At 37.7% G+C, this 25,110-nt stretch overlaps 1 protein-coding gene across 4 annotated transcripts in view; it reads left to right on the top strand.

The window, feature by feature from the left end:
• The window catches only part of LOC127633263 (RNA binding protein fox-1 homolog 3-like), a 569,814-nt gene that overhangs the window by 295,604 nt on the left and 249,100 nt on the right, over positions 1-25,110 (top strand). For all 4 annotated transcript variants that reach the window (XM_052112226.1, XM_052112224.1, XM_052112220.1 and 1 more), the window contains exon 4: positions 234-313. Coding sequence is in view for 3 of the 4 variants with exons in the window: in XM_052112224.1 (XP_051968184.1) it covers positions 292-313 (22 nt within the window). In the remaining variant the exon portion in view is untranslated. The remainder of the gene's footprint in view (positions 1-233; positions 314-25,110) is intronic.

The following is a 25,110-nucleotide window of genomic DNA, read 5'->3' as shown; positions in this document are numbered from 1 at the left end:
GACCCCGCAGGTTCCTTTACTGTGCCTCAATCCCCTTGCACATTATCATAACAAGGGCATACAAAAACAAAAGCAATTTAAGTCCAAAAAGTAAATGGGGAGCTCAACCTCTTTGTTATGGTTGACAGGGTTTCGCTCTTAATTCAAATGACATTTTTAACACCACTGTAATTTTGAGGCTTAAATTCTAAGCCACATGTCTCAAACTTGTTGTCTCTGTCTCTCTTCCGCAGGAATCAAACACCTGTGTGGTTACAGTGAGACCTCACCTCTGCTCAGCCACAGCTGTACATGGAGACCCCCAGCTGGGCAGGTAAGTGTGTGTTTGAGAAAGCCATGGCCTCCTTTAAGAGTCTCTGAGTGTGTGTCAGTGTATTGTTTGGGACCACTATACATGGGGAAAGCCATAATCTGGTTGTGCATGCTCATGCTGAGTGAGGTGGGCCCCACGTGATTAATGATATTTGCCTGGAGTCATCGAAAGCTGGATTTAAGTATTTTAGTATTTTAAGATTATTGAATTAATTAGAGTATTTTATAGTGTTTATAGTAAAAGTGATATATAAATATGTTTAAAATGTTCATATATGCTTCACACAGTTAATATATTTACCTACTTTGACATGTATAGTGGTTTCATTCAAGAATGGCCATAATCATTGTGACAGCACACAAAATCAGTAAATCAGTACATTGTAACATTGGCAGTGTTTCACTTATGTTTGTTACTTGTTGAGCTTTGATAACAGTGTACATTTTATTATCTACTCAAGCATATCAAAATGAACCTACAAATATGATTGAAATCACCCATGAGGTAGAAGAAGGAATCTTTTGCTGTAAATGTGGTTGCAGGAATGAATGGCAGTGCAAGCAAAGGTTTGATTGAAGTCAGAGTCTCACTCTTCAATTGTTGAGGTGGATTTCATATTTTTGAACAATTTATATCTACTGTCTCTCACTATATGTATATCATCCTCATCTGTTGTATGTCTCAATGTCATCATTATTTCCAGTATATCTGGAGTGTTTCCTCTTTGGATCAGTTACCTTACTAGAACCCTAGCCATTGAAATTACCTTATGCATGTAAACCATTGGCACATTGATGGGTTTTTGTTGTTTTTTTGTCACTGGTTGAAGTGCAAACTAACTATGGAGTTGTTGGTTGCAGTTTATTTTACAGTATATGCACTTTCAATATACTTGCAGTGTACTTAACCAAGAAGGTACTGAGTAATATTAGGTAACTACATGTACTAATATGGGTTAAGGTAAGGATTGGGTTTCCTAGTAATTAATTATTGTAGTTGTTGTTATTATTATATATTACTTAAATGTAGAAAAGTACTGTAAAATAAAGTGCTACAGAGTTGTTAGATAGCAATCATTGTGTGACCACATTGATAAATGTTTTATATATATATATATATATATATATATATATATATATATATATATATATAATTTAAAAATATCCCAAACGTCTTCACATCACAAAGAAATATCAATTTAAAATATACTAGCCTAAGACTAAACATCTGTGTTTATATTTTTATACATTAATAGGTCTACCAACTTACAGTATAAAAGTGCCATTTTATTGTGTTGTAACATCATAACAAAACACGGATAAAAAGAAACAAATGAAATGATTGTTATAATTACATGCAAATTTATTGTGAATCAGCTCGTGCAAATCCTGTCAGCTTTCTTAGCAATGAAAATCTTTCTGACAATACTGAAATGACTGTGTCAGTCATATGGGTCCTGTGTGCATGTGTCCTTTAGAGCTGTTCGTGAGGGTGTGTATCTTTAAAAGTGGAATGGAGAGGAGAGGGCCAGTGCAAGGGAGTGAGAGAGGAGTGGTTTAAGTAGTGCTGACGACAGGCCTTTGATTCTGAGCATGCCCATTAGAGGGAGCCATAAATCCTGGGCTCTCTGGACTGCCTGTGTCAGCAGTCCATGGAATGAATTGATATTAAACGCGACAAAAAGCCTCTTTAATTCTGCCTCCACCAGCCGCTCTCTCGTTCTCTCTCTCTCTCTCTCTCTCTCTCTCTGACTCTCCTTTCCTTCTCTCTGTCTCCCCCTGTTCTGGACGGTAATTGAAAAGAGGGAGAGAGAGAAAAACCGCAGTGAAGCCAAGCCTGTCATCATAAAAACATCTGCAATTACATCCACTCTATTCATTATTTATGAAAGTCATTAATTAAATATTACTCACAAATAGCAAAAGCGTTTTCTCCCTTTTTGCCCCCATGTTGTCTTTGAAATAGACACATTTTCTGCCAAACATCACACTATAGTATGCCGTAAATGTTTATGTTTAGGCATTAAGAACAATAGTTCTTAATACGTGCTGTGCCCAAGCCCTTTTCACCTGTCCCATGAACCCTTGAGGGCTCGAAATGGCCCTTATTTCCTGACAACAAATAAGGCGGAAATCTATGTTGTCACCGCAAGCCTTAGTGCTGAAATAGTTGAGATTCTTGGTTCTCTTTCAGGCAAATGGGATATTCGAAAATCGCCCCTTTTCTCATTTTTATTGCACTGTCAAAAAATAGCCCATAATGAGAGGAGGAAGTGCTGTCACAAGATGACATCACCCCCACACGATGTGCTAAAATGGTAAGCAGTGGGATTTCAGGTGCCAAATTGATAAGTTAGACCTGTTATTCCAAAATTGTAAAGATGAGGAACGATAGATACATCAAACGAGGAGTTCTGTGGCGTAACGCTCTTTTAAAACGAGCGGAATGACATTGTAAGTGGGGTGCTGAGCTGCTCTGAGCGCACCAACAAGCATCAGGTGCTGCTGTTGTAACTCTTTCACTTAGCGGGGCCCCTATGTGGAGGCTCTCAGCCCATATGAGGGGCCACTCTCACTATGCGGTAGTGATGGATTGAGTTGGGGAAAGCCATCATCTGGTTGTGCATGCTCATGCTGAGTGAGGTGGGCCCCACGTGATTAATGATATTTGCCTGGAGTCATCGAAAGCTGGATTTAAGTATTTCATATTTAAAGTAACATTTGTCTCTATTGTTCACAGCGAGAGAGACATTAGTCAAATTCAGCCACATCTCTGCAGATGGTGATTCTCCAACCCTCAGAGCACGCTGTATAACAGTGCGGTTGTCTGATTCTCGGTTCTACAAATTATTCATGCAATTTTTGCCCATTTTGTCTGATTATCTACAAATCTCTCTCACGACTGAGTTTATCATCCTGCCAAAATCATTTATTCTGCAGTAGTATTTCCGCTGTGTAAATGTTTGATGAATTGGTGTCATTATTCCTTTTTTTAAAGTGCAAATATATTCTGGTAAATATAGGGCTTTGTTTATTACACTAATTTCACAAAAAAAGCTTTCAAGTTTATTTCGATGTTAATTTATTAGGCCTAAAAACACATGAGTATCCAGTTTGGAACCTTCTCAAGCATACAGAAATTCTTCAAATATTGTGATGGATCACATTAAAAAATTATCAGTATCTCTATAGAGAGAGTTTTTTTAATTTTATTTCAATTCCTGAAGGAAATAGGGCAGGGCTGTGGAATATTTTATCCATCAAGAACTGATTATCCAAGTAACTTTGAAAAAAATAAAGGTGTTTCAAAGCAAGTGCAAATTATTATGAACCAATTAATAAATTGCAATAAGTTCAAGAATGAGTACAAACGGGTTCAAGTTCAACCTGGTCTCAAAACGAGTCATATTAATAAAACGAGATGACTCTTTTGCTCCTGTAGAAAAATAAATAACAATGAACAATGTTATGTTTTTGAAGGTTAACCCTAAACCTAACCATAAAGTCTAACTTCTTACCTAAACGGTAAACCTTGCCATGAATTTAAGAGAAGAATCACTGTCTACCATGGAAAAAAGAGAGACATTGGGGTTTGAAGGAGCGTTCTTACGATTTTTCCTTAGTTTGAACCCTAACTCTAAACCTAACCTTAAGTGGGGTAAAAATGTAATGTTAGAGGATAAAATACAACCTCCGAATCACGTTCATCATAAAGTATTACACCTTACCCAAACATGAATCCATTATGTTATTAAGAAAAACATTTGTGTACCACAGAATAAAGAAGACATTGGGGTTTAGAATGAGACGAGGAAAGCATAACGTGTTATTGACTTAGTCTTTTGTACTGCATAAATCAATGTGGAATGAGTAACCAGATTTATTCACAGATGTTTCCTTTCTTAAAGTAAAGTGATGGATAGAGGGCTAGCTACAATTTGAGTTTGGTAATGTAACTATTTGAAATTCTGTTTGTTGGTTAGTTAGTCTCTATTGGCACTTTTCCACTGCACGTTACGGTTTGACTCGACTCTACTCGCTTTACTTTTCTGAGCTTGCTTTCCACTGCTGTTTAGTGCTGCCTCAACATGGGTGGGTTTATATGCTGATCGTCATAGTTGCGCCACCTCTACTGCCGTGACATCATCTTAAACGCGACACAAAACAATAACATGACTGCTAGCTGTTGCTACTAGCTCATTGTGCTGCATTAAGCAGTTGTTGCATGGTGATTTTACTCAAGTGTAACAGTTAAATTGGCCTGGTTGTTTTAGAAGCAAGCTTTCCAGTAGCTGGTCAACTAAATAAAGTGAATCTTTCAAGCAGAGTATAGAGTTAACGTACCATCCTTCATCGTGGACTCCAGCCGGGCACTCTCCCTCCCATTGCTCTCCAATCTAGATAGCGTCCATTTGGTTTAACCACTTCCAATTTTCCTTTATGATTCTGTAGTCAATTTGTTTTTTTACTTTTCCCTTCACTGTTGGTAGGTCCGGTGGGAGCCTTCTCAGCTGTGCAGCCAACATCTGAGACACTTCCTGAAAGATTTTTTCATTTTGTTCATCGCTAATGAGAGGAACGTCGGCACCTCGTTTATTGACCATGGCGTGGTTTTTGCTCTGCCATTTCTTTTTACAATTCGAAATTCACATGAACAAATGATACTGCTATCACTGTTGCTAACTTTAAAACTAGCGGGTTGATGTCCCGTGTCGAAAATCCAGTGACGCTGGTAGTGACGATTCTCTCTGACCAATCAGTGATCTGCAGGGTTTTGACGTCACATTTAGTATCGGCTCGTCTCACTTGGAACCTCGACGAGGTGGTACTAAAAAAGTACCAGGTACCAGGTACTATGCAGAGTGGAAAAACCCCATAATGCGAGCAGAGTCGAATCGAGTTGTACCATGCAGTGGAAAAGCCCCATATGTAAATGTTTTTTGTATGACTTTGTATTGTAGTCATTCAGTACCTAACAATTTTGCCATCTACGTATTATTATGAGTTGTTCTGAGATTATCTTGGTATTTACAGCCAATTTTGATTTCATGCTGACTTTATGGCTTAAAAGAATATTTTACCCAAAAATGGTTAACCCAACTTTTGCCATAATGACTCAGTCGCAATTCAATTTCATAGTGTTTGATTTCCATCCAGTAAAAGTGAATAATGGCCGATCATTTTGCCTAACATCTTATTTTGCATTGAAGGAGCTTAGAGAAACATGAGGGTGATTAAATAATTAAAAAATTACATTTTCAGGTTTAACCATTCCTGTAAAGAAATCGTAAGTGTCATCTCAATTTTTTTGTTCTACATTCACAAGGTGAAGGTTCATTGACAGAATGGACAGAATGAGGAGAAATCCCTGGTGACAACTGAGTAATAAGATGAAATGATCGAGCTGGCTTGAGTCTGGCACTGGTACTTTGTAACTGAAAACGCTCTGAACTCAGCATTAATCTGACCATCTGATCCAAGACTAACAAAGATACTCAAGGTCAGGCAGTCACTTCTCTCTCTCTCTCTCACTCTAAAATAGCGTTCCTTAAATCGCATAGCAAAGCATAATTTGTGCACTGTGTTTCCTTCAGTTCACATCAATCACTCGCTTTAGATGGTCAAATAGAAAATGTACCAAAAAAATGTCCAAGCTTGACTGACACAAACAGACTTACCTTCTGAGCAGAGAATCAGATCTGGTCAGATACTTTGGGAACTCGATGGGTGAAAGAGCAAATATTGCACCTGGCTGCCTGGCCGCTCTGTTTCTTTATGTCTGCAGCTTCTACGGATCAGTCAATGCAAATCTAATTGCCAGAAACGCGTTCAATCCTAACTTGGTTACCTTGGTGGAGAGAGGCATGCACTGTATCCACTGCTGCCTGTTTGAGCTGTTTGTTTTAGGGCTAAATTGCGGTGGATAGGATGTGTGCATATGCACTATAAGGCAAACACACATTTGGAGTCACTCACAATCCAAACAAACACTTACTTGGGACTTCAAAGGACAGACCATTAAAATTCATGAATTAAAATGATGAGAACCAAGGGAAATATGCAAAAACTGAGCAGAAATGAAATGCCACCTAGAGTGCTAACTCAGTATTCACCCTTTTTAGTCGTGCTTGCTAAGGCATGCATCACTATTACTGTTGCCCATTCTTAAGGGTCTGGATTTTTCAAAAATCCTAAACCTAGTATTAAATTCTGGTGCACAAAGTGTCCCACACCATTTGTGCTATAGACATAAGTGATATCTCAAATCATGCTGTATATTGAGGAGAGGTGTGCTCTGATGTTTCTAAGCAATTGGAATTATAGTTTTCAAATGGCAGATGATAAAACTGGAAGAAAAGTCCCCTGGATTAACATAGGAGGCACTGAAGCCATATCTAGGGACCAGAATATCAGACACTTGGATGTGGTGGTGTAAAATCTCCTTTTTTTGTCCCACAGAAGAAAGAAAGGCATGCGGGTTTGGAATAAAATAATATTGAGTTAATGGTGACAGTTTTCATTTTTGGTTGTGCTGTTCCTTTAATGTAGTATCCTCCACTCATATGCTGTTTTATATGCCATTGTAAACACTATTGAGGGCAATCTCTTCAACTCTTTGAATATAAAGGGGCTTTTCTCTCATGCTCACCCTTACTAGTGCTCTTCAAATGAGGGCTTTCTAATCGTAATTACACCCGGGACTGTTTGGCTTGTATCAGCTCTTATCAGGAGCCCCTCTGGCCAAATCACAGGAATCACATCGGAATCGCAATGACACGCCTTTAATTCAATATTTTTGATGTTTTAAAATGCTTGTAGGACAGGGTTGGGAGTTCTTTGAAGATTGGTGACATGACATTGAAAGATGTTTCTCTGTCAATCACTGTGAGGAGGTGCAAGCTGAGTTAATCTTAGCTTGCATGCTATTTCCTGTCATGATTGCGATGTGGTTGACATACCATGATAAGTAGCCTATGATACATTAGTCCATGATCATTTTATTAGTAGCTGCAACGTTATAGCCAGGATTACTCAATATTTACGAGGTTTTATTGCCTAATGCCAAGATTTAGTATCATTATATTAAAAGCCTAGTTCCACCCAAAATGTTGTCTTTATTTATTTACCCTCATGTTGTTCCAAACCCATATGGCTTACTTTCCTCAGTGGAACACAAAATGGGATTTTAGGCAGTGTTAGTCTCAGTCCCCATTTACTTTCAAAGGATCTTTTTCGTTACCCATACAATGAAAGTGAATGTGGAATGAGGCTGCCATTCTACCAAAAATATCCTTTTGCGTTCCACATAAGAAAGAAAGTTAAACAGGTTTGGAACCACATGAGCAAAATATTACATCATTTTATTTATTGTGGAATTATCACTTTAATAAATGTATACAGATAAGTATGGAGGTTAAACCCACCTGTAGTTTTAGTGATTTGTGATGTTTCTTGCAGAAATGTACTGGGCTTTTTCTACTTTCACAACCTGTCACAGTAATAGGATTAGTCTAAGCTATGTGTTTCCTTTTAGTTAATTTTCTCTCAGCTCTTAGAGATGTTTTTCCACTAGTTCCTCATAAAAAATTAACAGAAAAAAAAAGAAACGTAATGATAATCACATAGAAGTGTTGCATTATTAAATCTGCAATGCCTGAGTGTTTGGAGAGTGCTGAGGGTGAAAGTACTCATCACACTGATTTGAGGCCTCTCAATGGAGGAACTGGGTGTTGTTTATGAGGATAATGAGCCTTTCATCTCGCCCAAGACTGCGTACAATGGGCTCATTACAATTAAAATGGCTGAAAAGCAGGCCTAGCTGAAGCACGGAATGAGCATGATGAGAATTCAGTGGGAACGTTTGGAGAAATGGTGTATTAACTGGCCAGGAAGTAATTTTTAACCCTAGTGGCAGCTGAATTATGTTCCATTACTGAATTGGACCTAATGCTTTTGCTGCCAAACGCATTGCTCTTGAAGCTCCCTTCAGGCAGAGTGGTGGTAATGTCCACACTATTGCAAAATATCTACTGAAACAGCTTTTTTTCTTCTTCCAGTTGGAATTTTCCTGAGGAATACAGTTTCAATGGATTTTTGGCAGAATCAAGATTTTGGCATGTATGTGAACACTCCAAATTAACTCAGTTGTCCATAGCTCCAGCATGGTTTCTTTAAAATGTGCTTTTTTAATGTAAAAAATTTGAATTTGCTTAATTCCAAATATGTTTGCAGGAGAGAACAACAAAGTCCAATTTGTTTCCTATGAAGGCAAAATAATTTTACAGATAATTTCTATACAATTAAAGACAGAACAACCGTGAGCTCAGAGTTTGTTAAACAATGGTATATGCTTTTGCTGCAGCCATCAGTTTGACTTATTTTAAACGTAACATTTTAACTTCACTTGAATAGCAAAATTTCTGATGAAGAGCTAAACTACCTGTGAATCCTGAAGAGGAAAATCAACTTATTAGAGAATCTCTGCAAACCTACAATAGCAAATGAGATCAGCAGCAAATAACACTTAGAACCTAGATGTCTGAAAAAGTGGACAGGTGTTGTTGTGCTCTATTATTACAGGACTCTCTGGAATTCTTGATTCGGATTGGTCTATCTCAACATTCCATTGTGAAATATTTTGGAATAATGACCATTGTCTGTAGCAATGCTGTTTAACTGATTGCTCGTCTGGGCACTTTATGTTTCCCACATACCTATGCTCGTCTCTCAGATCACTCTGCGGCTTCTACAATCAAACTAGTCAAATCATTTCAACTAGCATTGATATTTCATGTCCAATTATTTATTGATTTGATTATTAAGCATTTATTTAGTAATTAGCTATGTATATAAGCTTCGTGTCACTGTTTTTATTTTGTGATAATGAAAATCTGCGACACAGTTTGTGGACAGAGCCACGACTATTCGACATAGGACCAACATGTCAACTACTGGCAAGTAGTCAGTGCAACCCATAATTATACAGACATAAACTGAAATTTTTAAAGGAGTCTAAAATGTAATAAAGATGTAATATAAGTCTCAGGTGTCCCCAGAATGTGTCTGTGAAGTTTCAGCTTAAAATACTCAAAATACATTTATTACACCATGCTGTAAATGTCTCTTTATGGGTGGAATAAAAAACACACTATTTTCGTGTGTGTCTCTTTAAATGCAAATTAGCTGCTACATGAAGAGTCTTATATTCATTTGTACAGCCAACAACAGAACACTTATGACGCTTACGAATCTGAGACATTATTGTTCTCACTGTATCTGCTCCAGTGCGGGAAAAAATGGCGGACTGTTTGTAGATCACTCAGGGGAGGATCTATGAAAATAGGGTGGAGTCTGTCACCAGTCGTGGGCAAAACCATTCATTTTGACACACTGTTTTTTATTAATAGATATAGAAGAAAGAGGAGTGGGTGGACTTTTAACATTGTAGTGTTGTTGTGTACACACTGCCGACTCACATTTATGTACAAACACCATGTAAAATTGAATTTTGCATAATAGGTCCCCTTTAAATTGACTTGTCCTCTAAAAAAGGTCTCTGAACTTCTGATGAGCTTCTAGGTTGACCAGAGAGGCCCAATTCTGCTATTTGTATGCATCACTGTCTACAGGCTATAAAAGAATAATGCCGTTATTGATTTGAGCATTTCAGCTCATATGTTTCCACCTCGCCCCGCTCGGCTCCTCAGATTAATTTTTGAATCTTCGATTCATGGACGCATCTTATAATGAATAGAGGTGATTCATGTCATTGCTTTTAAATGCTTAAATTGATATGGTTCCCCACTGGTTGATAGCGCAACATTGGCGTGCAGTCTGCGTCAGCAGTTATGTCTAACAGAAATAGGTATTGATCGTCTTTAAGTGCTGCATTTTCTTTTCTCTTTTTTAATTTAATACTGCTTTCTTTTTATAGCATTATGGTGGATTTGCATAAATCTTTCTTCCAGTGTTTATAAGTTACATTGTTGCAAATCACTTTAGGTAATAAACTACATTTACGTTTCCCATAATGTGCTTTGCATTAATCCAACTTTTAATGTCAAACTTTACAGATGTAACAGAAGATTGAAATTACAACTGAAAGTGTTCTTTAAAAAAAAATGAACAGTCCTGGGGTGAGAATTATAGACCAGTTTTACACACCTAATTTTTCCTACTTGGTCTGGAAGAGAAAAAGAGTGCTGTGGTAGCCTTCTGTTGGATGAGGTGTAGCCGCACTGTAATCTGTTCTTCATTTTCACTTCATTTTTCTCCAAAGTGACATCTACTGTCCAGCAGGTGGTACCAAACATTTATCTATCCCCTCTCCCACACCATCCAGCCTTCAGAAAATTTAGACACCCCAAACAATGGGCTCTCCAGAGACACTTGTAGTCTGCAACACACAAGTAAACACACGGCACTGATCCAGATGAAAGGAAATGACAAACTGAGGTGTTTTAAACACAAAAGTTTCTGAGTTTACAGTTTTGTTTTGTTTTGTTTTGTTTTTCCTCCACTGAGTTGCTGACATTTTCAAATCGCTTTCTCTCCACTTTGTCTACGACTCGACATTCCCTCAGTGTCATGCATCGTTTCAATCAAACACTGTAAAATGTTGGGGCTGGTCGTTAATCCTCCTCTCACCCATTTAATGGTCGCTGCAAAAATGGAGTCGTAAAATAGAAAGCGGAAAGTGGAGAGAGGAGAGAAGGACCCTGGTAGTGGGGAGGGGGTGGAATTTGCTTCCAGCATTACCATGAAGCTCCATCACAGATGGCCTTATAGGATGCCCATGAACTTATGAAGTTGCCTGTTTGAATCAATTTCAGGATATCTGATTGGTGAGGGAGAGGTGTGACGTTGCACACAAAGTCTGCACGAAAACTACAGACATTTCCTTAAAGAGAAAGGGATGTTGTAGCCTATAGGACAAGGATCTAGGATGGTCGCTAAACTCTGCATTATTCCATGAACTATAACTATTGTGCAAACTATAACTATAATAGCTATGGGCTGGTTTAAAGTTTTTATTTTTTTTCTGTGGGGCTGACTGCAAGTCCAGCTGGTTGACTAGAAAAACACCATCTTTGCCAGACTGAGACCAGGTACACCAGCTAAAACCAGCTAAGACCAGTAAACTACCTTCGGCTGGTTTAGGAGGTTTTTCAGCAGAGCAGGTTGGTCCAGATGGACTCTCCCTGTAATAAAAGCATCATAACACATTTTAGAATAAAGCCTCAGCTAAATATTAATTAGTAAATTAGTTGAAAAAGCAGGGTGGCTGGCTAAGGAAAGGATTTGTAAGAAAGAGGGTGAGAGTGCTACTCTCCAAACTCTACAGTGTGCCAGCTTACGGCCTGATAGTGCTGCAGTGGTTCTAATTTTGTAACCCGCTTCATTCTCTCAGCACTGTTGCTGTGATAACTTCATCGCTAAACAATTAAAAGCTCGCCTTCCATTTTCGCACGTGTCGGCACAAGAAGAGATGTGTGGCATATTTATGTATGTGGGGACTGCAGCCAGCGATGCATGTAATGCAGATGATGCGAGTGGATTGCAATAGAACTGTCTGAGAGCTGAGACTGTTTGCGGAACATTTGTACATGCGAGAGGCTTTTGATGTCGCATTTTGAAAACACATGTTAAGGCTTATTATAGCGCTGTTCATCAGCCCTTCACTTGTATATTGCACTGGGCATGGGCACTGAGGAGGAGTCATCTACCCTACAGAAAGTGTGCACCCTCTATCCACATTCCCCCATTCATCATGTTGACACCAGCACAGCTACTTTTGTGAAATGGAGAAAAATGGTTAAGTCAGCTCTTTCCCTGAGCCTCTTGCAATTATGCGTGTGTGTTTATACTGTATACACTGTATATGTGTGTGCATGTTTTTGGGTGCACGCACGCACACCCTTGCAATGTTGTGCTTGTATGAGGAGTTTGCACATTTGATGAGCATTGGCTGTTGTGATTTAAATATGACGTACAAGACAATAATTATTTTTACACACTGAAAGAAATTTATTTCAATGTAATTTGCTTTGCTGAATTATGCAGTGTACATTCAAGCTACTTCAAAAGTGCATTTTGAAATTCAAATTAAACATTTAAAGAATAAGTCCCCCCAAAAAAGAAAATTCTGAGAGTTTTTACTAAACCTTCTCGTCGTTCTAAACCTGTATGATTTTTTTATCTTTAGCGGAACAAAAAAGGATGCATTCTGAAGCTTTCAAGCTTAAAAGATTACACAGAAGCACCATTAAAGTATCATAAAAAGGGATCTATATGATCTGTACGCTATCCTCTGAAGTCACATGACAGCTTTGTAGAGAAATCTTGTACTTGCATGGAAAGAGTGGCTAGTGCAGTCTTCAGTGTTTCTCCTTGTGTGTACAACGGTAGAAAAATACATACAGTGCAGGTGAGTAAATGCTGATAGAATTTTACATTTTGGGGTGAACTATCTCTTCTACATGACATGAAGTGACACATACACATGATTTTTTAAATGACATTTTTTTTTTTGCCAGCTAAATTTGATCAAGGCTGCTCACACCATCTGTATTAGCGGACTGGAAATATAATCTGATGGAATGGAGAGAGAATGGTGTGGTTAAGCGGTTAATAGTCTTTCTCGTAAATGCGAAATTCATGAGAAGGAAGAAGATTCAATCTTACATATGCAAGCGACTACATTTTACCCCTAACAAGTCATAATAAGTGCATGGAGACTTTGTAAAATTGTCAAATTGCAAAAAGCAAAGTGTAGAACTGGTTTCAAAATGTGACCCAAACCTTGTGGTAACCTGATACTGAAATTGTGTGTCAAGCTCTCTTTCTCCCTTTGTCACTCCCTGTCTCGCTTCCTGTTTAGCAATATTCTCAACTCATATTGAGATTTGTATCAGTTTCTCAATCTACCGTCTGATTGAAATCTGAGGAGAACATTAACATACAAGGTCTGTCACACACTCTAGAAGACACAAATAAATGAGCAGATTTCCATTTCCTCACGTCACCTTCATTTATGCCTAGTGCTTCTCAAAATGGACAGATTTTCCTCTTCTTCTTCTTCCATTTGGTATTTCCAAACAATTTTCAACTGTACCTGGCTAAGAATACCAAATATAGCAATGCAATTTTTCTCAGTACTTACAGTCAATGTTACAAATATGTTCACAAATTTAAACTGCTTTACATCCTCTCTCTACAATTTGCTGACAATTTGTTTGTTATGTGTCCGTGCACTTGTGTGTGTGCGTACGTGCGTGCACGTGCGTTAAAGAGACAATGATAGAGCCATGAAGCAATTACACCTCTTTTCCTTTGTGATTGTTATCTTATGGGCTGTTGATTAGTCTTTGTTAGAAATATTTAATCTTCATTAAAGATTTAAAGAGAGACAAGTCACTTGAGAAATTCAGAAATTAAATATTTAATGAGTTAATTCCTATCTTTGGCTCACACCTTTAACCAGAGCTCAGTGTGTTCTCATTGTCATTAGTGATCGGAGGTCATTTTAAAACCTTTTACAGAGTAGGACATTAAAATGGATCACAGCTCATTTTTCTTGTCCACTGCTAGCACTGAACCGGCATGTCAGACTCTGAACTTTTAAAGTCTCATTTTTTAAGGTTAAATCAGCTAATTATGGTACCAATCATTTTTACCCTGAAGATTTTCAAATTCAAATTGGGCTGAAACAAAATATTTAAGTGGAAAGATTTTGTGCTGAATGTCCATATTTTGACATAACTTCTGAAAAAAATGTATTTGGAATGTAGCCAAATAGGAGCGACAACCGCATGCATGCAAGAGTGAATAGCCTAAAATATTGTTCTGTGTGTGTACTCAATATAGTGGTCCTTCCTGGAATTGTGATGATGGGCATAGTGATAACCATAAAGCTTTGGCATCTCGCAGCTGTAAACAAGAAGCACAGTTAAAGGAATATTCCAGTTTCAATACCAGTTCAGCTCAGTCGACAGCTTTCTTTTGCAGAATATTGATTAATTTGGACTTGCCCCTCGTTTAAAAAAATTATAATAATACAATTAAAATAATTGGGTTATACTGAGGAATTTACAATGTACGTTAAAATCTTTACTTTTTCAAAAGTATAGCCACATGACAAACAGTATGTTTGTAAACAGGATTTAGTGTTATAAAATCACTTACTAAACTTTTCTGTGTAAAGTTATATCCAACAAACCCTGAAATCCTGAAATGACTCTAACAATGCTATAAAAACTATACAGCTCAAATAATATGTGAGTTTTTACAAAATTATAAGCTTCACATATCTGCCTTTAAACCCTCCAAACATTGGCCCCATTCACTTACATTATAAGTACTTCACTGTAACCACTTTTTAAATAAAAGGGAGATGAGTCAAAATCTATTTTTGTGGTAATCAACATTATGCCACAAATTCTGTCAATTGAGCTTAACATGTGTTACAATTACAAGATTCATTTAATCCCATTCTGTACACACAGATTGTTTATTATTTATGAGAGTTATAACTAAATTCTACAACTTAAGTCACTCCCAAAAAATTCTGGCAGTTAACAATATTTTTCTTTATTCCACATTGTGTTTTGTGCTTCGGTATTTGAAAATCGCCTGCCCTGCATTAGTGGTCTTCTGAAGCAATATGATAACTTTGACGCAATGAGGTTTAATATTAACGGCATAGCTGCCATATTTTATTTTATCGCTTTATTAAAGATTTGGTTTGCTTTGAAAGTGAATATTGACTTTAATTTGTTCTGTTTATCACAGAAAGGGGCCGTATTACTTAAGAAATCATGGAATATCATTCACAAGTCGATAAATTTTGCTGTGGTTTAAACCCTGTGAAGACTTGTGCTCCACAGAAAAAAGAAAGTCATACTAATTTGGACATTAGTGTGAGTAAATGACAGATATATATATATATTAGTTACCGATGCAATTGTAGAAAGTCACTATTCACAGTCAGCAGTGGATAATTGAATCCATGATTGAAAGTGTCTAATAACAGGATGTTTACTGATATTAAGTGAGTTGTATTCGGCTGGTCCTAACATCCTAACATGGCTGCCCCCAAGAGGGGCAAAAACAGCTTAAATAACTTTACCTATATGACTGGAGTCTTCAACTAATGTGAGCAATCATGATTTTACACATAGGTTTCAAAATTAAACTTAATATCTTTATAATTAAAACTTTAAAATGCACCTTAAACTACTGCCATTCATGTTTATTTTTTACTGCCTCGAGACAGCAAAGCATTACTTTGGTTATCACTGTGTCCATTGCAGTTAAGGGAGTGACTGCATACACACCTGGAAAATGTATTAAGCGGATTCACTACCACATTTAAATGCCACTGTCATTCCCAAAACTTTGCAGCGTGTTCGTGGCCCATGAGAGTTGAGTGATGGGTAGATATTGTACCTCACTACTGAAGTTCTGCTTAGTTGCTCAACTGTTTGCTGACACCATGTGTTCACACACACAGGTTTATTGTGCCTCACACTGGTATTGAGAGGTGTCCATGAGTGGAAAGATGGCCCACTTGCACACTCTGGCACTGTGAGCGAGACTGAGGAGCTCAGACTCCCTCCGTGTCACACAGAATTTGTCACATTTCAGTGAAGTGAACCAGGAAATTTGCTGGGCCATTGCTCAGGAGAAGAGGCAAAAGTGAGATAGGCCCTGATGATAGAGAGGGTGTGTGTGTGTGTGTGAGAGAGAGAGAGAAAGAGAGAGAGAGAGAGAGAGAGAGATAGAGAGAGAGAGAGAGAGAGAGATTGGTAGAGGCAATAGGTTCCATCTGACATTTGTTAAATTGTCCTCTTTACAGTTTGGCACCATAAGGACATTTGAACTCATAGGTGGTGGCTACATGTGGACTGCAATCCTGCCTCCAGGGTGACCACTCCACAAGTGAAAAATGCCCCATATTAGCCATAGGGATAGGTCATGATGGTCAATTAGCAAGGTTGACTAGTTTAACTATATTGTCTCTAAAATACTTTATTACTTTTTTATGTTTTTTATCTGCAGTGCTGTAATTAGCTTGTAGGCATCATGCTTTCTTTAGCACATAGACAGGTAGGATGGTAGCACATTAAAGCACTTGTGTAGTGTTTTTAAATTCCTTCCCTTTTAAAAAACTGTCGCTAAAGCCACACACATTCAGAAGGATGTCTTTGGCCATTGTGACACGTCTCACACACGCTGTTGTTTTAAGCATTGTGTTTTGAAGATGGCATGTCATGTTGAAAATAATACAACTTTTGAAAACTCTCAAGAATCTGCTCCATTCCATTGCAACCCATCTAGCTGTATCCAATAAGTAGCCAAATTTGTAAAATAGACAATCTGTGAAAAGTGCATTGCAGTTTTATCTTCTTATGGTTTTTTTGTCTCACGTAACTGTCAGCGGTAATAAATTACATTTCCATTGAAATACTATGCTTAAAAAGTGCATTTAATAAAAACAAATATTTAAACATATCAAGACCTGCATCGAAAAATGATAATGGGCCATAAATAAATAGTAATGACATTTATTCATTTTATGATTCTATATACTGTATATTTGTATATATATTTTGTAACTTTTCATGCCAGTGACACTAGATGGCACATACAGGAAAGTGCACCATTTATATGCTGGCAAGTATTTTTATTATTATTATTATTATTATTATTATTATTATTATTATTAATATTTATGTATTTATTTTTAACATGATGTACTTTTATAAATGTAAATCAGTTTGCATTTTTATTCCAAACGTTACTCCTTACATTTCACCTAAGTTTTTCAACAATAAAATATATAGTAATGCGTAAATTGTAACTTTTTGCCCATTTATGCTATAACTAGTCTAAGTTTTAACTTATATAAAAGAAACACTTTTGGCCATCAGGAAGGGAAGGCTTCTGGCCAGTTGCTGTTGTCACTGGCAGAGCTGGATGAGGAAAAGGCCTCCATTGTGGATGGGAGGCCTATTGACCAGGCCTGTTAGAGGAAGCTGCACATGTTCATTTAGCTGGTCGCCCACTCCTGGGAGGCCATTGATCGACTCAGAGTGAGACTGTAATCTGTGTGATTGTAACATTGAGAGGGGTTTCAACGGAGCAGAGCCACATTTTATTGCAGATGGTGAGGACTCTGGGGAGGGGATTGGGGTCTCAGGGGCACTAGAGAAGATGGAGAATGTGGGGGGCTCTTAAAACGAGCTGAGGGTGAGTTGTTAAGTCAATGATTACTTGCCGGCTGAGATTACAGGGGTGTGCAGATAACATGGCAAGTGCTTTCTCTCAGTGTGTATGTGTATGTTCTTGTGTGGTCTGCTCTTACTCTTTTAACCTCTAATGCATTAATTAAATCCCAGAGGCAAAAAAAACAAAACAAAAACATCTTAAAGTAAAATAATTTGAATTTTTCCAATATTATACACATCTGTACAATACAGTAAAAGATAAGGTATTCCAGATCACCACTTTTGCCACCATGTTGAATTTATGTTGTAATTAAAGGGAAAAAAAACACAATGACATATAAGGACGATAAGTCATATTAAATTATGATTAGGGTCAAAGGTAATAACCCATGGTGGATTCAGTGTAACATCACACCTGAATTGTCAAAAATGGCATTTACAGATCTGTCTTTTGCAGAGTATGCCATGCCTCAGAGGGTTAAATACCCCATAAAATTGGTCCATGTCTAATATTTTTAGGGTAAGCTATGTGCTACTGTATTTCTAAAAGTTGACCAAATTTAACCGATAATCACATTTTAAATGTAGTCTTTCTCTTTTGGGAAAATGGACCAAAAAGATGTATGACTTATCTTGCAAAAACTCTCTAGAATAAGAATATCTCTCCCCCTAATACCACCTGCCACTGACTAGCAAGTAACAAATTATGGACAATATCTGTCATAACTAAAGCCTATTGGCTATTTTAAAAAAGGGACAAGCCCTTAGATATGTTCTGTCCAAGCTTCCTGGAAAGAAAAGTGGTCTTGTCAATGATTTCCAGGGGACCTGTCCTTGACTTTCGTCTGGCACTCACATTCTACGCCTTAGTTCCCACTGCTTTCCATTAGTCAAACAATAGCACTACCATTATGGGATGAACAGAGCCTCTAGTTGTATTTCCTCTGCAAGTGAAACTGACATGTTTGCTAAATGCCACAGAGGTGTTAGAAGAGGGACTTAAAAGGCAGTATCATAATTTCAAGCTTTAACAAAACAAATTGCATTAACGTTGCTGGCCAGCCCTAATGGTGCAGGCTGGAGATGCAGTGCTTGTTTTAGCTTTAAATTGCACTCAGCAGGGAGTCCCTAGGGCTTTTGGCCATTTACACTCCTAATGAGTTATTGGGCACCCAAGAACAGTGGCTCTAATTGCTTTGGCTTTTTCACTCCAGTCGTCCAAACTGGAGACATTAGCTTGAGTAAGATGACAGAAAATAAAGGAAAACCAGGAAAAGAAGAGAGCTGTTGATGCCTTGATCACTTTGGTTCACTGTCAGGTAGAAGGTAAGTGAAGTGGTCTAACTTTGCAGGGCCCCATTCATTGATAAGTCAAGGCAAGCCAAGTTTATTTATATACATTTCATACACAATGGCAATACAAAGTGCTTTACATTTAAATAAATACAAAAAAACAAGATAACAAGAAATAATATTAAAAAGTAATGATAAGAAATCCAATAAAATTGGACAATAAAATGTATAAAAAATAATAATAAAAATAATACAAAATAAGTAACAATTATTAAAATGAATAAAAAGAAATTATAATACAGAAATAAAATGATTCAGTGAAATCAATAAGTGCAGCACAATGTTCAGTCAGTAAATGCACAGTTAAACAGATGTGTTTTCAGTCTGGATTTAAATGTGGCTGCTGTTGGGGCACACCTGACCTCTTCTGGAAGCTGGTTCCAGCTGCTGGTGGCATAATAGCTAAATGAACCCTCTGTATGTCTATCTGACTTGATACTAATGATCTGAGAGGTCTGTTAGGTTTATTTTCAACAAGCATATGTATGCATGAGTTATAGTACTTCAAAATCAATTCTAAATGTAAATGGAAGCCAGTTTAAAGACATGAGGACTGGAATAATATACTCTGATTTTTTGGTTTGGGTGAGAATTCTGAATGAGCTGCAGGTGTCTAATGGTGTTTTTGAAAAGGCCGGTGAGGAGTCCATTACAGTAGTCCACCCTAATGGTGATGAATGCATGAACAAGTTTCTCTAAGTCTTGACTAGATACAAAACATTCTGGCTGTATGTTTTTAGATGATAGTAAGATGATTTAGTTATCGCTTTGATGTGACTGAAACTAAAATCTGACTCCAAAATTACACCAAGATTCCTTAAATTAATTTTTTGTCTTGAGACCCTTGGAGTCAAGGTATGTACACACCTTGGGAATTTCACCTTTGTTGCCAAATACAAAGAATTCTGTCATTGTTTAACTGAAGGAAGTTTTGGCACATCCAACTGTTGATTTCATCAATGCGCTGGTGCATTGAGTCAATGGGGCTGTAGTCATTTGGCGATAGGGCTAGATAGATCTGGGTGTCGTCTGCATAGCTATAGTATGCAGTTTTTTATTTTTCATAATTTGGCCTAGTGGGAGCATACATGTTGAAAAGGAGTGATGCCTTGTGGGACTCCACACATCATGGATGTCCACTCAGATTTATAGTTGCCACGGTTCACATAGTAACCCCTCCCTTCTAGATAAGACCTGAGCCAGCTGAGTACCGTCCTAGAGAGCCCTACTCAGTTTTCCAATCTGTCTAGAAGAATGTTGTGGTCAACAGTGTCAAAAGCAGCACTGAGATCTAATAATACCAGCACTGATATTTTGCCTGAATCAGTATTTAGCTGAATATCATTAAGGACCTTTATGGATCCCATCTCTGTGCTGTGATGCGGTCGGAAACCAGACTGGAAATCGTCCAGGTATCCATTAGAGATAAAGAAGGCAGAAATCACTTGACCCAGAATTGGATGGTTGTCCACACTAACACAGAGATTTAGATATCTGAGGCCCAATGCCAGATCTATCCTGTGGCTGAGAATTAGTCAGTCTCTTGTAGATAAATTAGATGATTTAGGCCTTTTAAGTGTTACTTGATTTCTCAGTCATGCAGTACAGACAAGTCTTAAAAAGGGTCATGACATGACAAATTACATTTCTCTTGATCTTTTGACATATAAGAGGTCATTGTTCTATTAAAAACATACTGTAAGTTTCATTACTCAAAACTTCCTCCTCACTGTAAAAAGAGCATTTGTTGAAACCAAGCTGCCAAAACGACTCATTGTCTGATTCCTCCACATTGTGATGTCACACTGTGGTTGACATTTGCGTCTCACCACCTCCACAACAACACATCAATAATTGCTTTACTTTTTTTACTTCCATAGCCCTGTCCAGTAGTGGTAAGCAGTGAGATGGCAAGGAGAGAGCAGGTCAGTCAAGAGCAGAGTGGGCAGTGGACATTTACTGTCAAGTCTTAAAGGAGAAGCAGCACCAAAACTGAGCATATCTGACAGAGGGTCAGAAAGAATAAAGGTGAAAAATTATGCTAAAAAACTTTGCTTATGTTATAAGTGAACCTTACAGAAAATATTTAAGTAATAAAAAAATGTTCCTTTAAAGGAAAATATTTCCCTCCACTGCAGTTCACAAATCTCATTCTGCATTCTTCATGTTAGACATGGCATGTCAGATTTGTTTAAGAAACTCTTAAGAACAAATCATGTTTAAGATCTGCACATATTTGCAAAGGAGATTTCAGAGCTTTGGAAATATTTTTGAGGGGAAGATTATCAGTGAATAAAGACCTTAAAAAAATCTGACCTGTTCCTCACACAAAGCTAGCGTATTGATGCGGAACAACAACATACTAGTTTGAAATGGCATTAAGGTGAGTAAATATTGAAAGATTTTTCTTATTTGGATGAAAAATTTCCCTTTAGTCTCTATTCTTCTTATTCTCTATTCAATTCATGTTAAGGGATTGATAACTGTGTGTTTAAAACAATATAATTAAAAACTGTCTGTATAACACTGATTTTCCGCTGTCTAATTTTTCAACAAAAGCTTGTTTTTCTTTCTCGGTTTGAATTATTGATGTAACGAATAGCCACGTGGGACTCATTAGAAAACGGAAAAGTCTCATTATATATTGGAATGTGAGTCACTCTAAAAGGTTGCATTGAGTTAGGTCTACTTAACAACCACTTTGAACCTGTGATGCGTACATAAAAGCACAAAATCTCTTCGCTGCTAAGTGCAATTGCCATCACGTATTTAATAATGTCCACAGATAACTGTTGGTATTGCTGTTATGGATTTTGCACTCCACCACTGACAGAAGGCTATACCTCACACTCAAATCCCAAAGGAACTGGCAGTTTCCACCGGCCATCAGGCCCTGAGAGATGCTGAGAACAATCTAAGAGGAGTCATACATCAGCTTGACCTCTTTAGGTCCGCTTCACTGGGTTAGGGTAAGTCAGCCATCATTGGCAACCCCTGCGTGGATTAAGGGGTGAGTTTCTTGAGTGATTGACACCTGGCATACCAATGAAGCACGCCGGCTGAGCTGAGATGAAAATTGGAGCGCCTGCATTTTTAATGGTTGTCCATGACCACAGTAACTGGGGTTGTTATGGCCCATCCAAACCATCATCGAGTTGATCAAGCATTCTACGTGTACTGCTCCTGTTAGTCTGCTTAATTATTTAGTGTGTATGTATTTACAATAGGTTGAGAAAGGCAAGGCAGAGTGGTGCAGTGTACATCGGGTATGCATAATACATGATCCAGCTAAAGGCAATATGAGAAGAAGAAGTTGGAATGGTGGGGCATGCTGGTATTTTTGGCCTCTCAATTTGTTTTGTACCAAAGCCTAGTGTTTCTGTTGTTGAACTAGTAGGACATGGAACTAGCAGTGCCAAGGTTGTGGGTTCCATTCTCAAAGAACACTAAAAAGATGTATAAACTTTGTGCATTATAAGTCACTTTGCAAAGTTAATACTGAATAAAACCAGTGAGCTGCCTTCAGAGGCAGCACTTTAAGGCATGCTTCTGATGCATGTTTATCATAAAGTAAGCAACTTAATTATGCTACCTTCTATGATAAATTTTTTAGCCAAATTCTAAGGCAGCATTGTATAGTATGTGTCAAGTTATACTCATAGACTGTAAATACTTAAAAGCATTAATAAAAAATAGTTCTGTGAAGTAAAAAATTAAATCTTTTACACATTAGTTGTAAGTGTTGTGTATTTGTGTGCTTTTTAGAGTATCATACTTTTAGCTTAGCAACATGCTAACATCCAAACTCTATTGAAATCAATTGCAAGTCGAGTCTCCCGTGTGCTTTTGCTTGAAAAGTGCTAAAAGTGTGACATGTGTCTGTGTACAGTGTTAAAAATCTGTCAATTCGAAGGTTCCATGATGGTTAGGGTGCTGCTTTAGAGGGCAGTAGGCAGGGAGGCAGCTCGCTAGGTTTTGGAGCGATTGTGCGGAAGCTCTGAGGGAGTTATTGTACAGCAATGTGCTGTTGTCAGACTAGCAACAAAACTCATTGAAACAGATTACTCGTCCTCTTCACACTGGATTATCTTGGTGTGATAGGTGGGCTGAGCTCGAAAACAATCTACAACGCTTGTTCTATCTGCTTGTTCTGGCTGTCTGGAACAACAAGGACTGTTATGTAAAAGCATTGCCATGCTGTTGAGTGGTGAACTGGAAAGTTTTATCTCATAAGGGAGGGACTTACTTTTGTTAAGCATGCTCTGCCTTTTCACTTCTGCTTAAATTCCCCCTTTAATCATGAGCGTATAATTAGAGGGACCTGCAGTATGCAAATGCATCCACATTTTCTCCAGGTTGTTATGAAAACATATTAAACCGTATTAAATCATGGATAATTGCAGAGGAGCCTTTGGTGAAGAGGAATCACATTCATTGTTGTGCCTAATGGTAATAGTGGACAACATAGACACAAGTTCCTACTTGTGATGGGTTAAATTAGGGGTTAAATATGCTGAATTGCTTCATTTGATGAGATGGAGTGACCCGCTGGTACAGGAAAAGTATCCATCATCAGCTGTCAGTAATATCTGATTACCGAATAGATCTGAATGCAGTTTTTTCCCCTCTGAAGGTCTAATGCATATGATTAAACCTTGCATCCTGTGCATTTTTTAAGCTTCAGAAGATTAATGTTATTGTAAAGATAAAATAGGAATGTAATTTGGAATGAAGCAATCATCAATGGTGCCGCAGCAATGATGAAGCATTTTCTTGTGGCACAACAAATGTTTTAACTTGACCTTTTCGTCAACAAATGAGAGATACACACATAAATTATATGTAAAATTGAGTGTCCCTTTGAAAAATGGAGACCAAAGGCGATTTATTCACCAGCATGTTTAATTTGTCCGTATACAATATATTAATGTTTGGAGTCAATGTTTTAGAGATTGCTGAGCCCGGACAGGATCAAGACCTCAGCAATAAGTGATCCCTTGTGATATTGCTGTGTAAACTCTCTTACCGTCGTCTCTATAGATCTAATGTGGTACTTGAAAATCCATTTCTGCTATAAATATTCAAATCTGTGCCTTTCAGCTCTCGAATATCACATTTAGCAAGATCAATATTGCTTTGCCTTTGAAATCCAGGAGGTAGCACATTTAGTGGATACTATAGGGTTGTCACGCTACCAAAATTTCATTAGTCGATATCAATACTGGAGACAGCACGGATAATTTGAACACTTTTTCAGTTTTGCTCATGTGCTCAGAAAATGTTTAGCTTAAAACTTTGAAAGTTGCCTCAAACATTTTTGAGACGTCAAATGCCTTGTCTATACTTTTCAAACAGGGAGCATTTTGAAGTTAACAGATTGATTTGCAAGTGCCTCTCTGTAACCCACATTTTTACTTTACTTTTTTTCTTATGTCGTTCCAAACCAATATTAACACAAAAGATTACAGTTTAAAGAACTTCACAATTGCTGATTTCCATACAATAGCAATTGATAGTGACTCTATACTATATTCTATACTAAAATAATAACCTAAACGATTCATAAAAGTGTCTTCAGAAGGCTTGGAATATGATGCACATGTCACATGGACCAGATTTATGACACGTGTGGGTGCTTTTTCAAATGACAGCATTTTAATTATAAATCATCTTAAAGTCAGTGTAGTACTGTACAAGATACTGTAGAAAGGTTGGTATCATTACTTTTTTATTTGTTTATTTTTAATTTAGCTATGTAAGACTTGGTAGCGAAGTACTAGTACTTTTGACACCCCTTGAGGAAACCCTCCCATTTTCTCTATCCTTGTCTGGACACCCCTGCAGAATGATGAAGGATGAGTTAATTCCTTAATTCAGTTTTGTAATTTCAGATTCCGGCAATGGGTTCTCCATAGTCTGAGTGCCATTGCCAGCCAATTTATCACTCTGTGAAGAAGCCAAAATGGGACAGAGCCTGCAAACTGTTGCTTTATGTATTAGTGGTTGATTTAGAGGTGAGGGATTATTTTTCCTCCTTAATTCAAAGTGTATGAGCCTGACAATCGTCTCAAAAACAAGCCTACGGGCTGAGGTTTAATGGCAGCAGAACTCAAAGCATATTGTGGTAGATATTGGCTTGCGGCTCTGCTGCTGGCTCTAAGTTATGCTTGAACTCATGACCTATGTCTTTGGGCAATATGTTGGTGGTGACAACCAA

Source organism: Xyrauchen texanus, chromosome 40 (genome assembly GCF_025860055.1).
Source record: "Xyrauchen texanus isolate HMW12.3.18 chromosome 40, RBS_HiC_50CHRs, whole genome shotgun sequence".
Classification (NCBI taxonomy): Eukaryota; Metazoa; Chordata; class Actinopteri; order Cypriniformes; family Catostomidae; genus Xyrauchen; species Xyrauchen texanus.
This window is presented reverse-complemented; position numbering and strand designations above follow the sequence as displayed.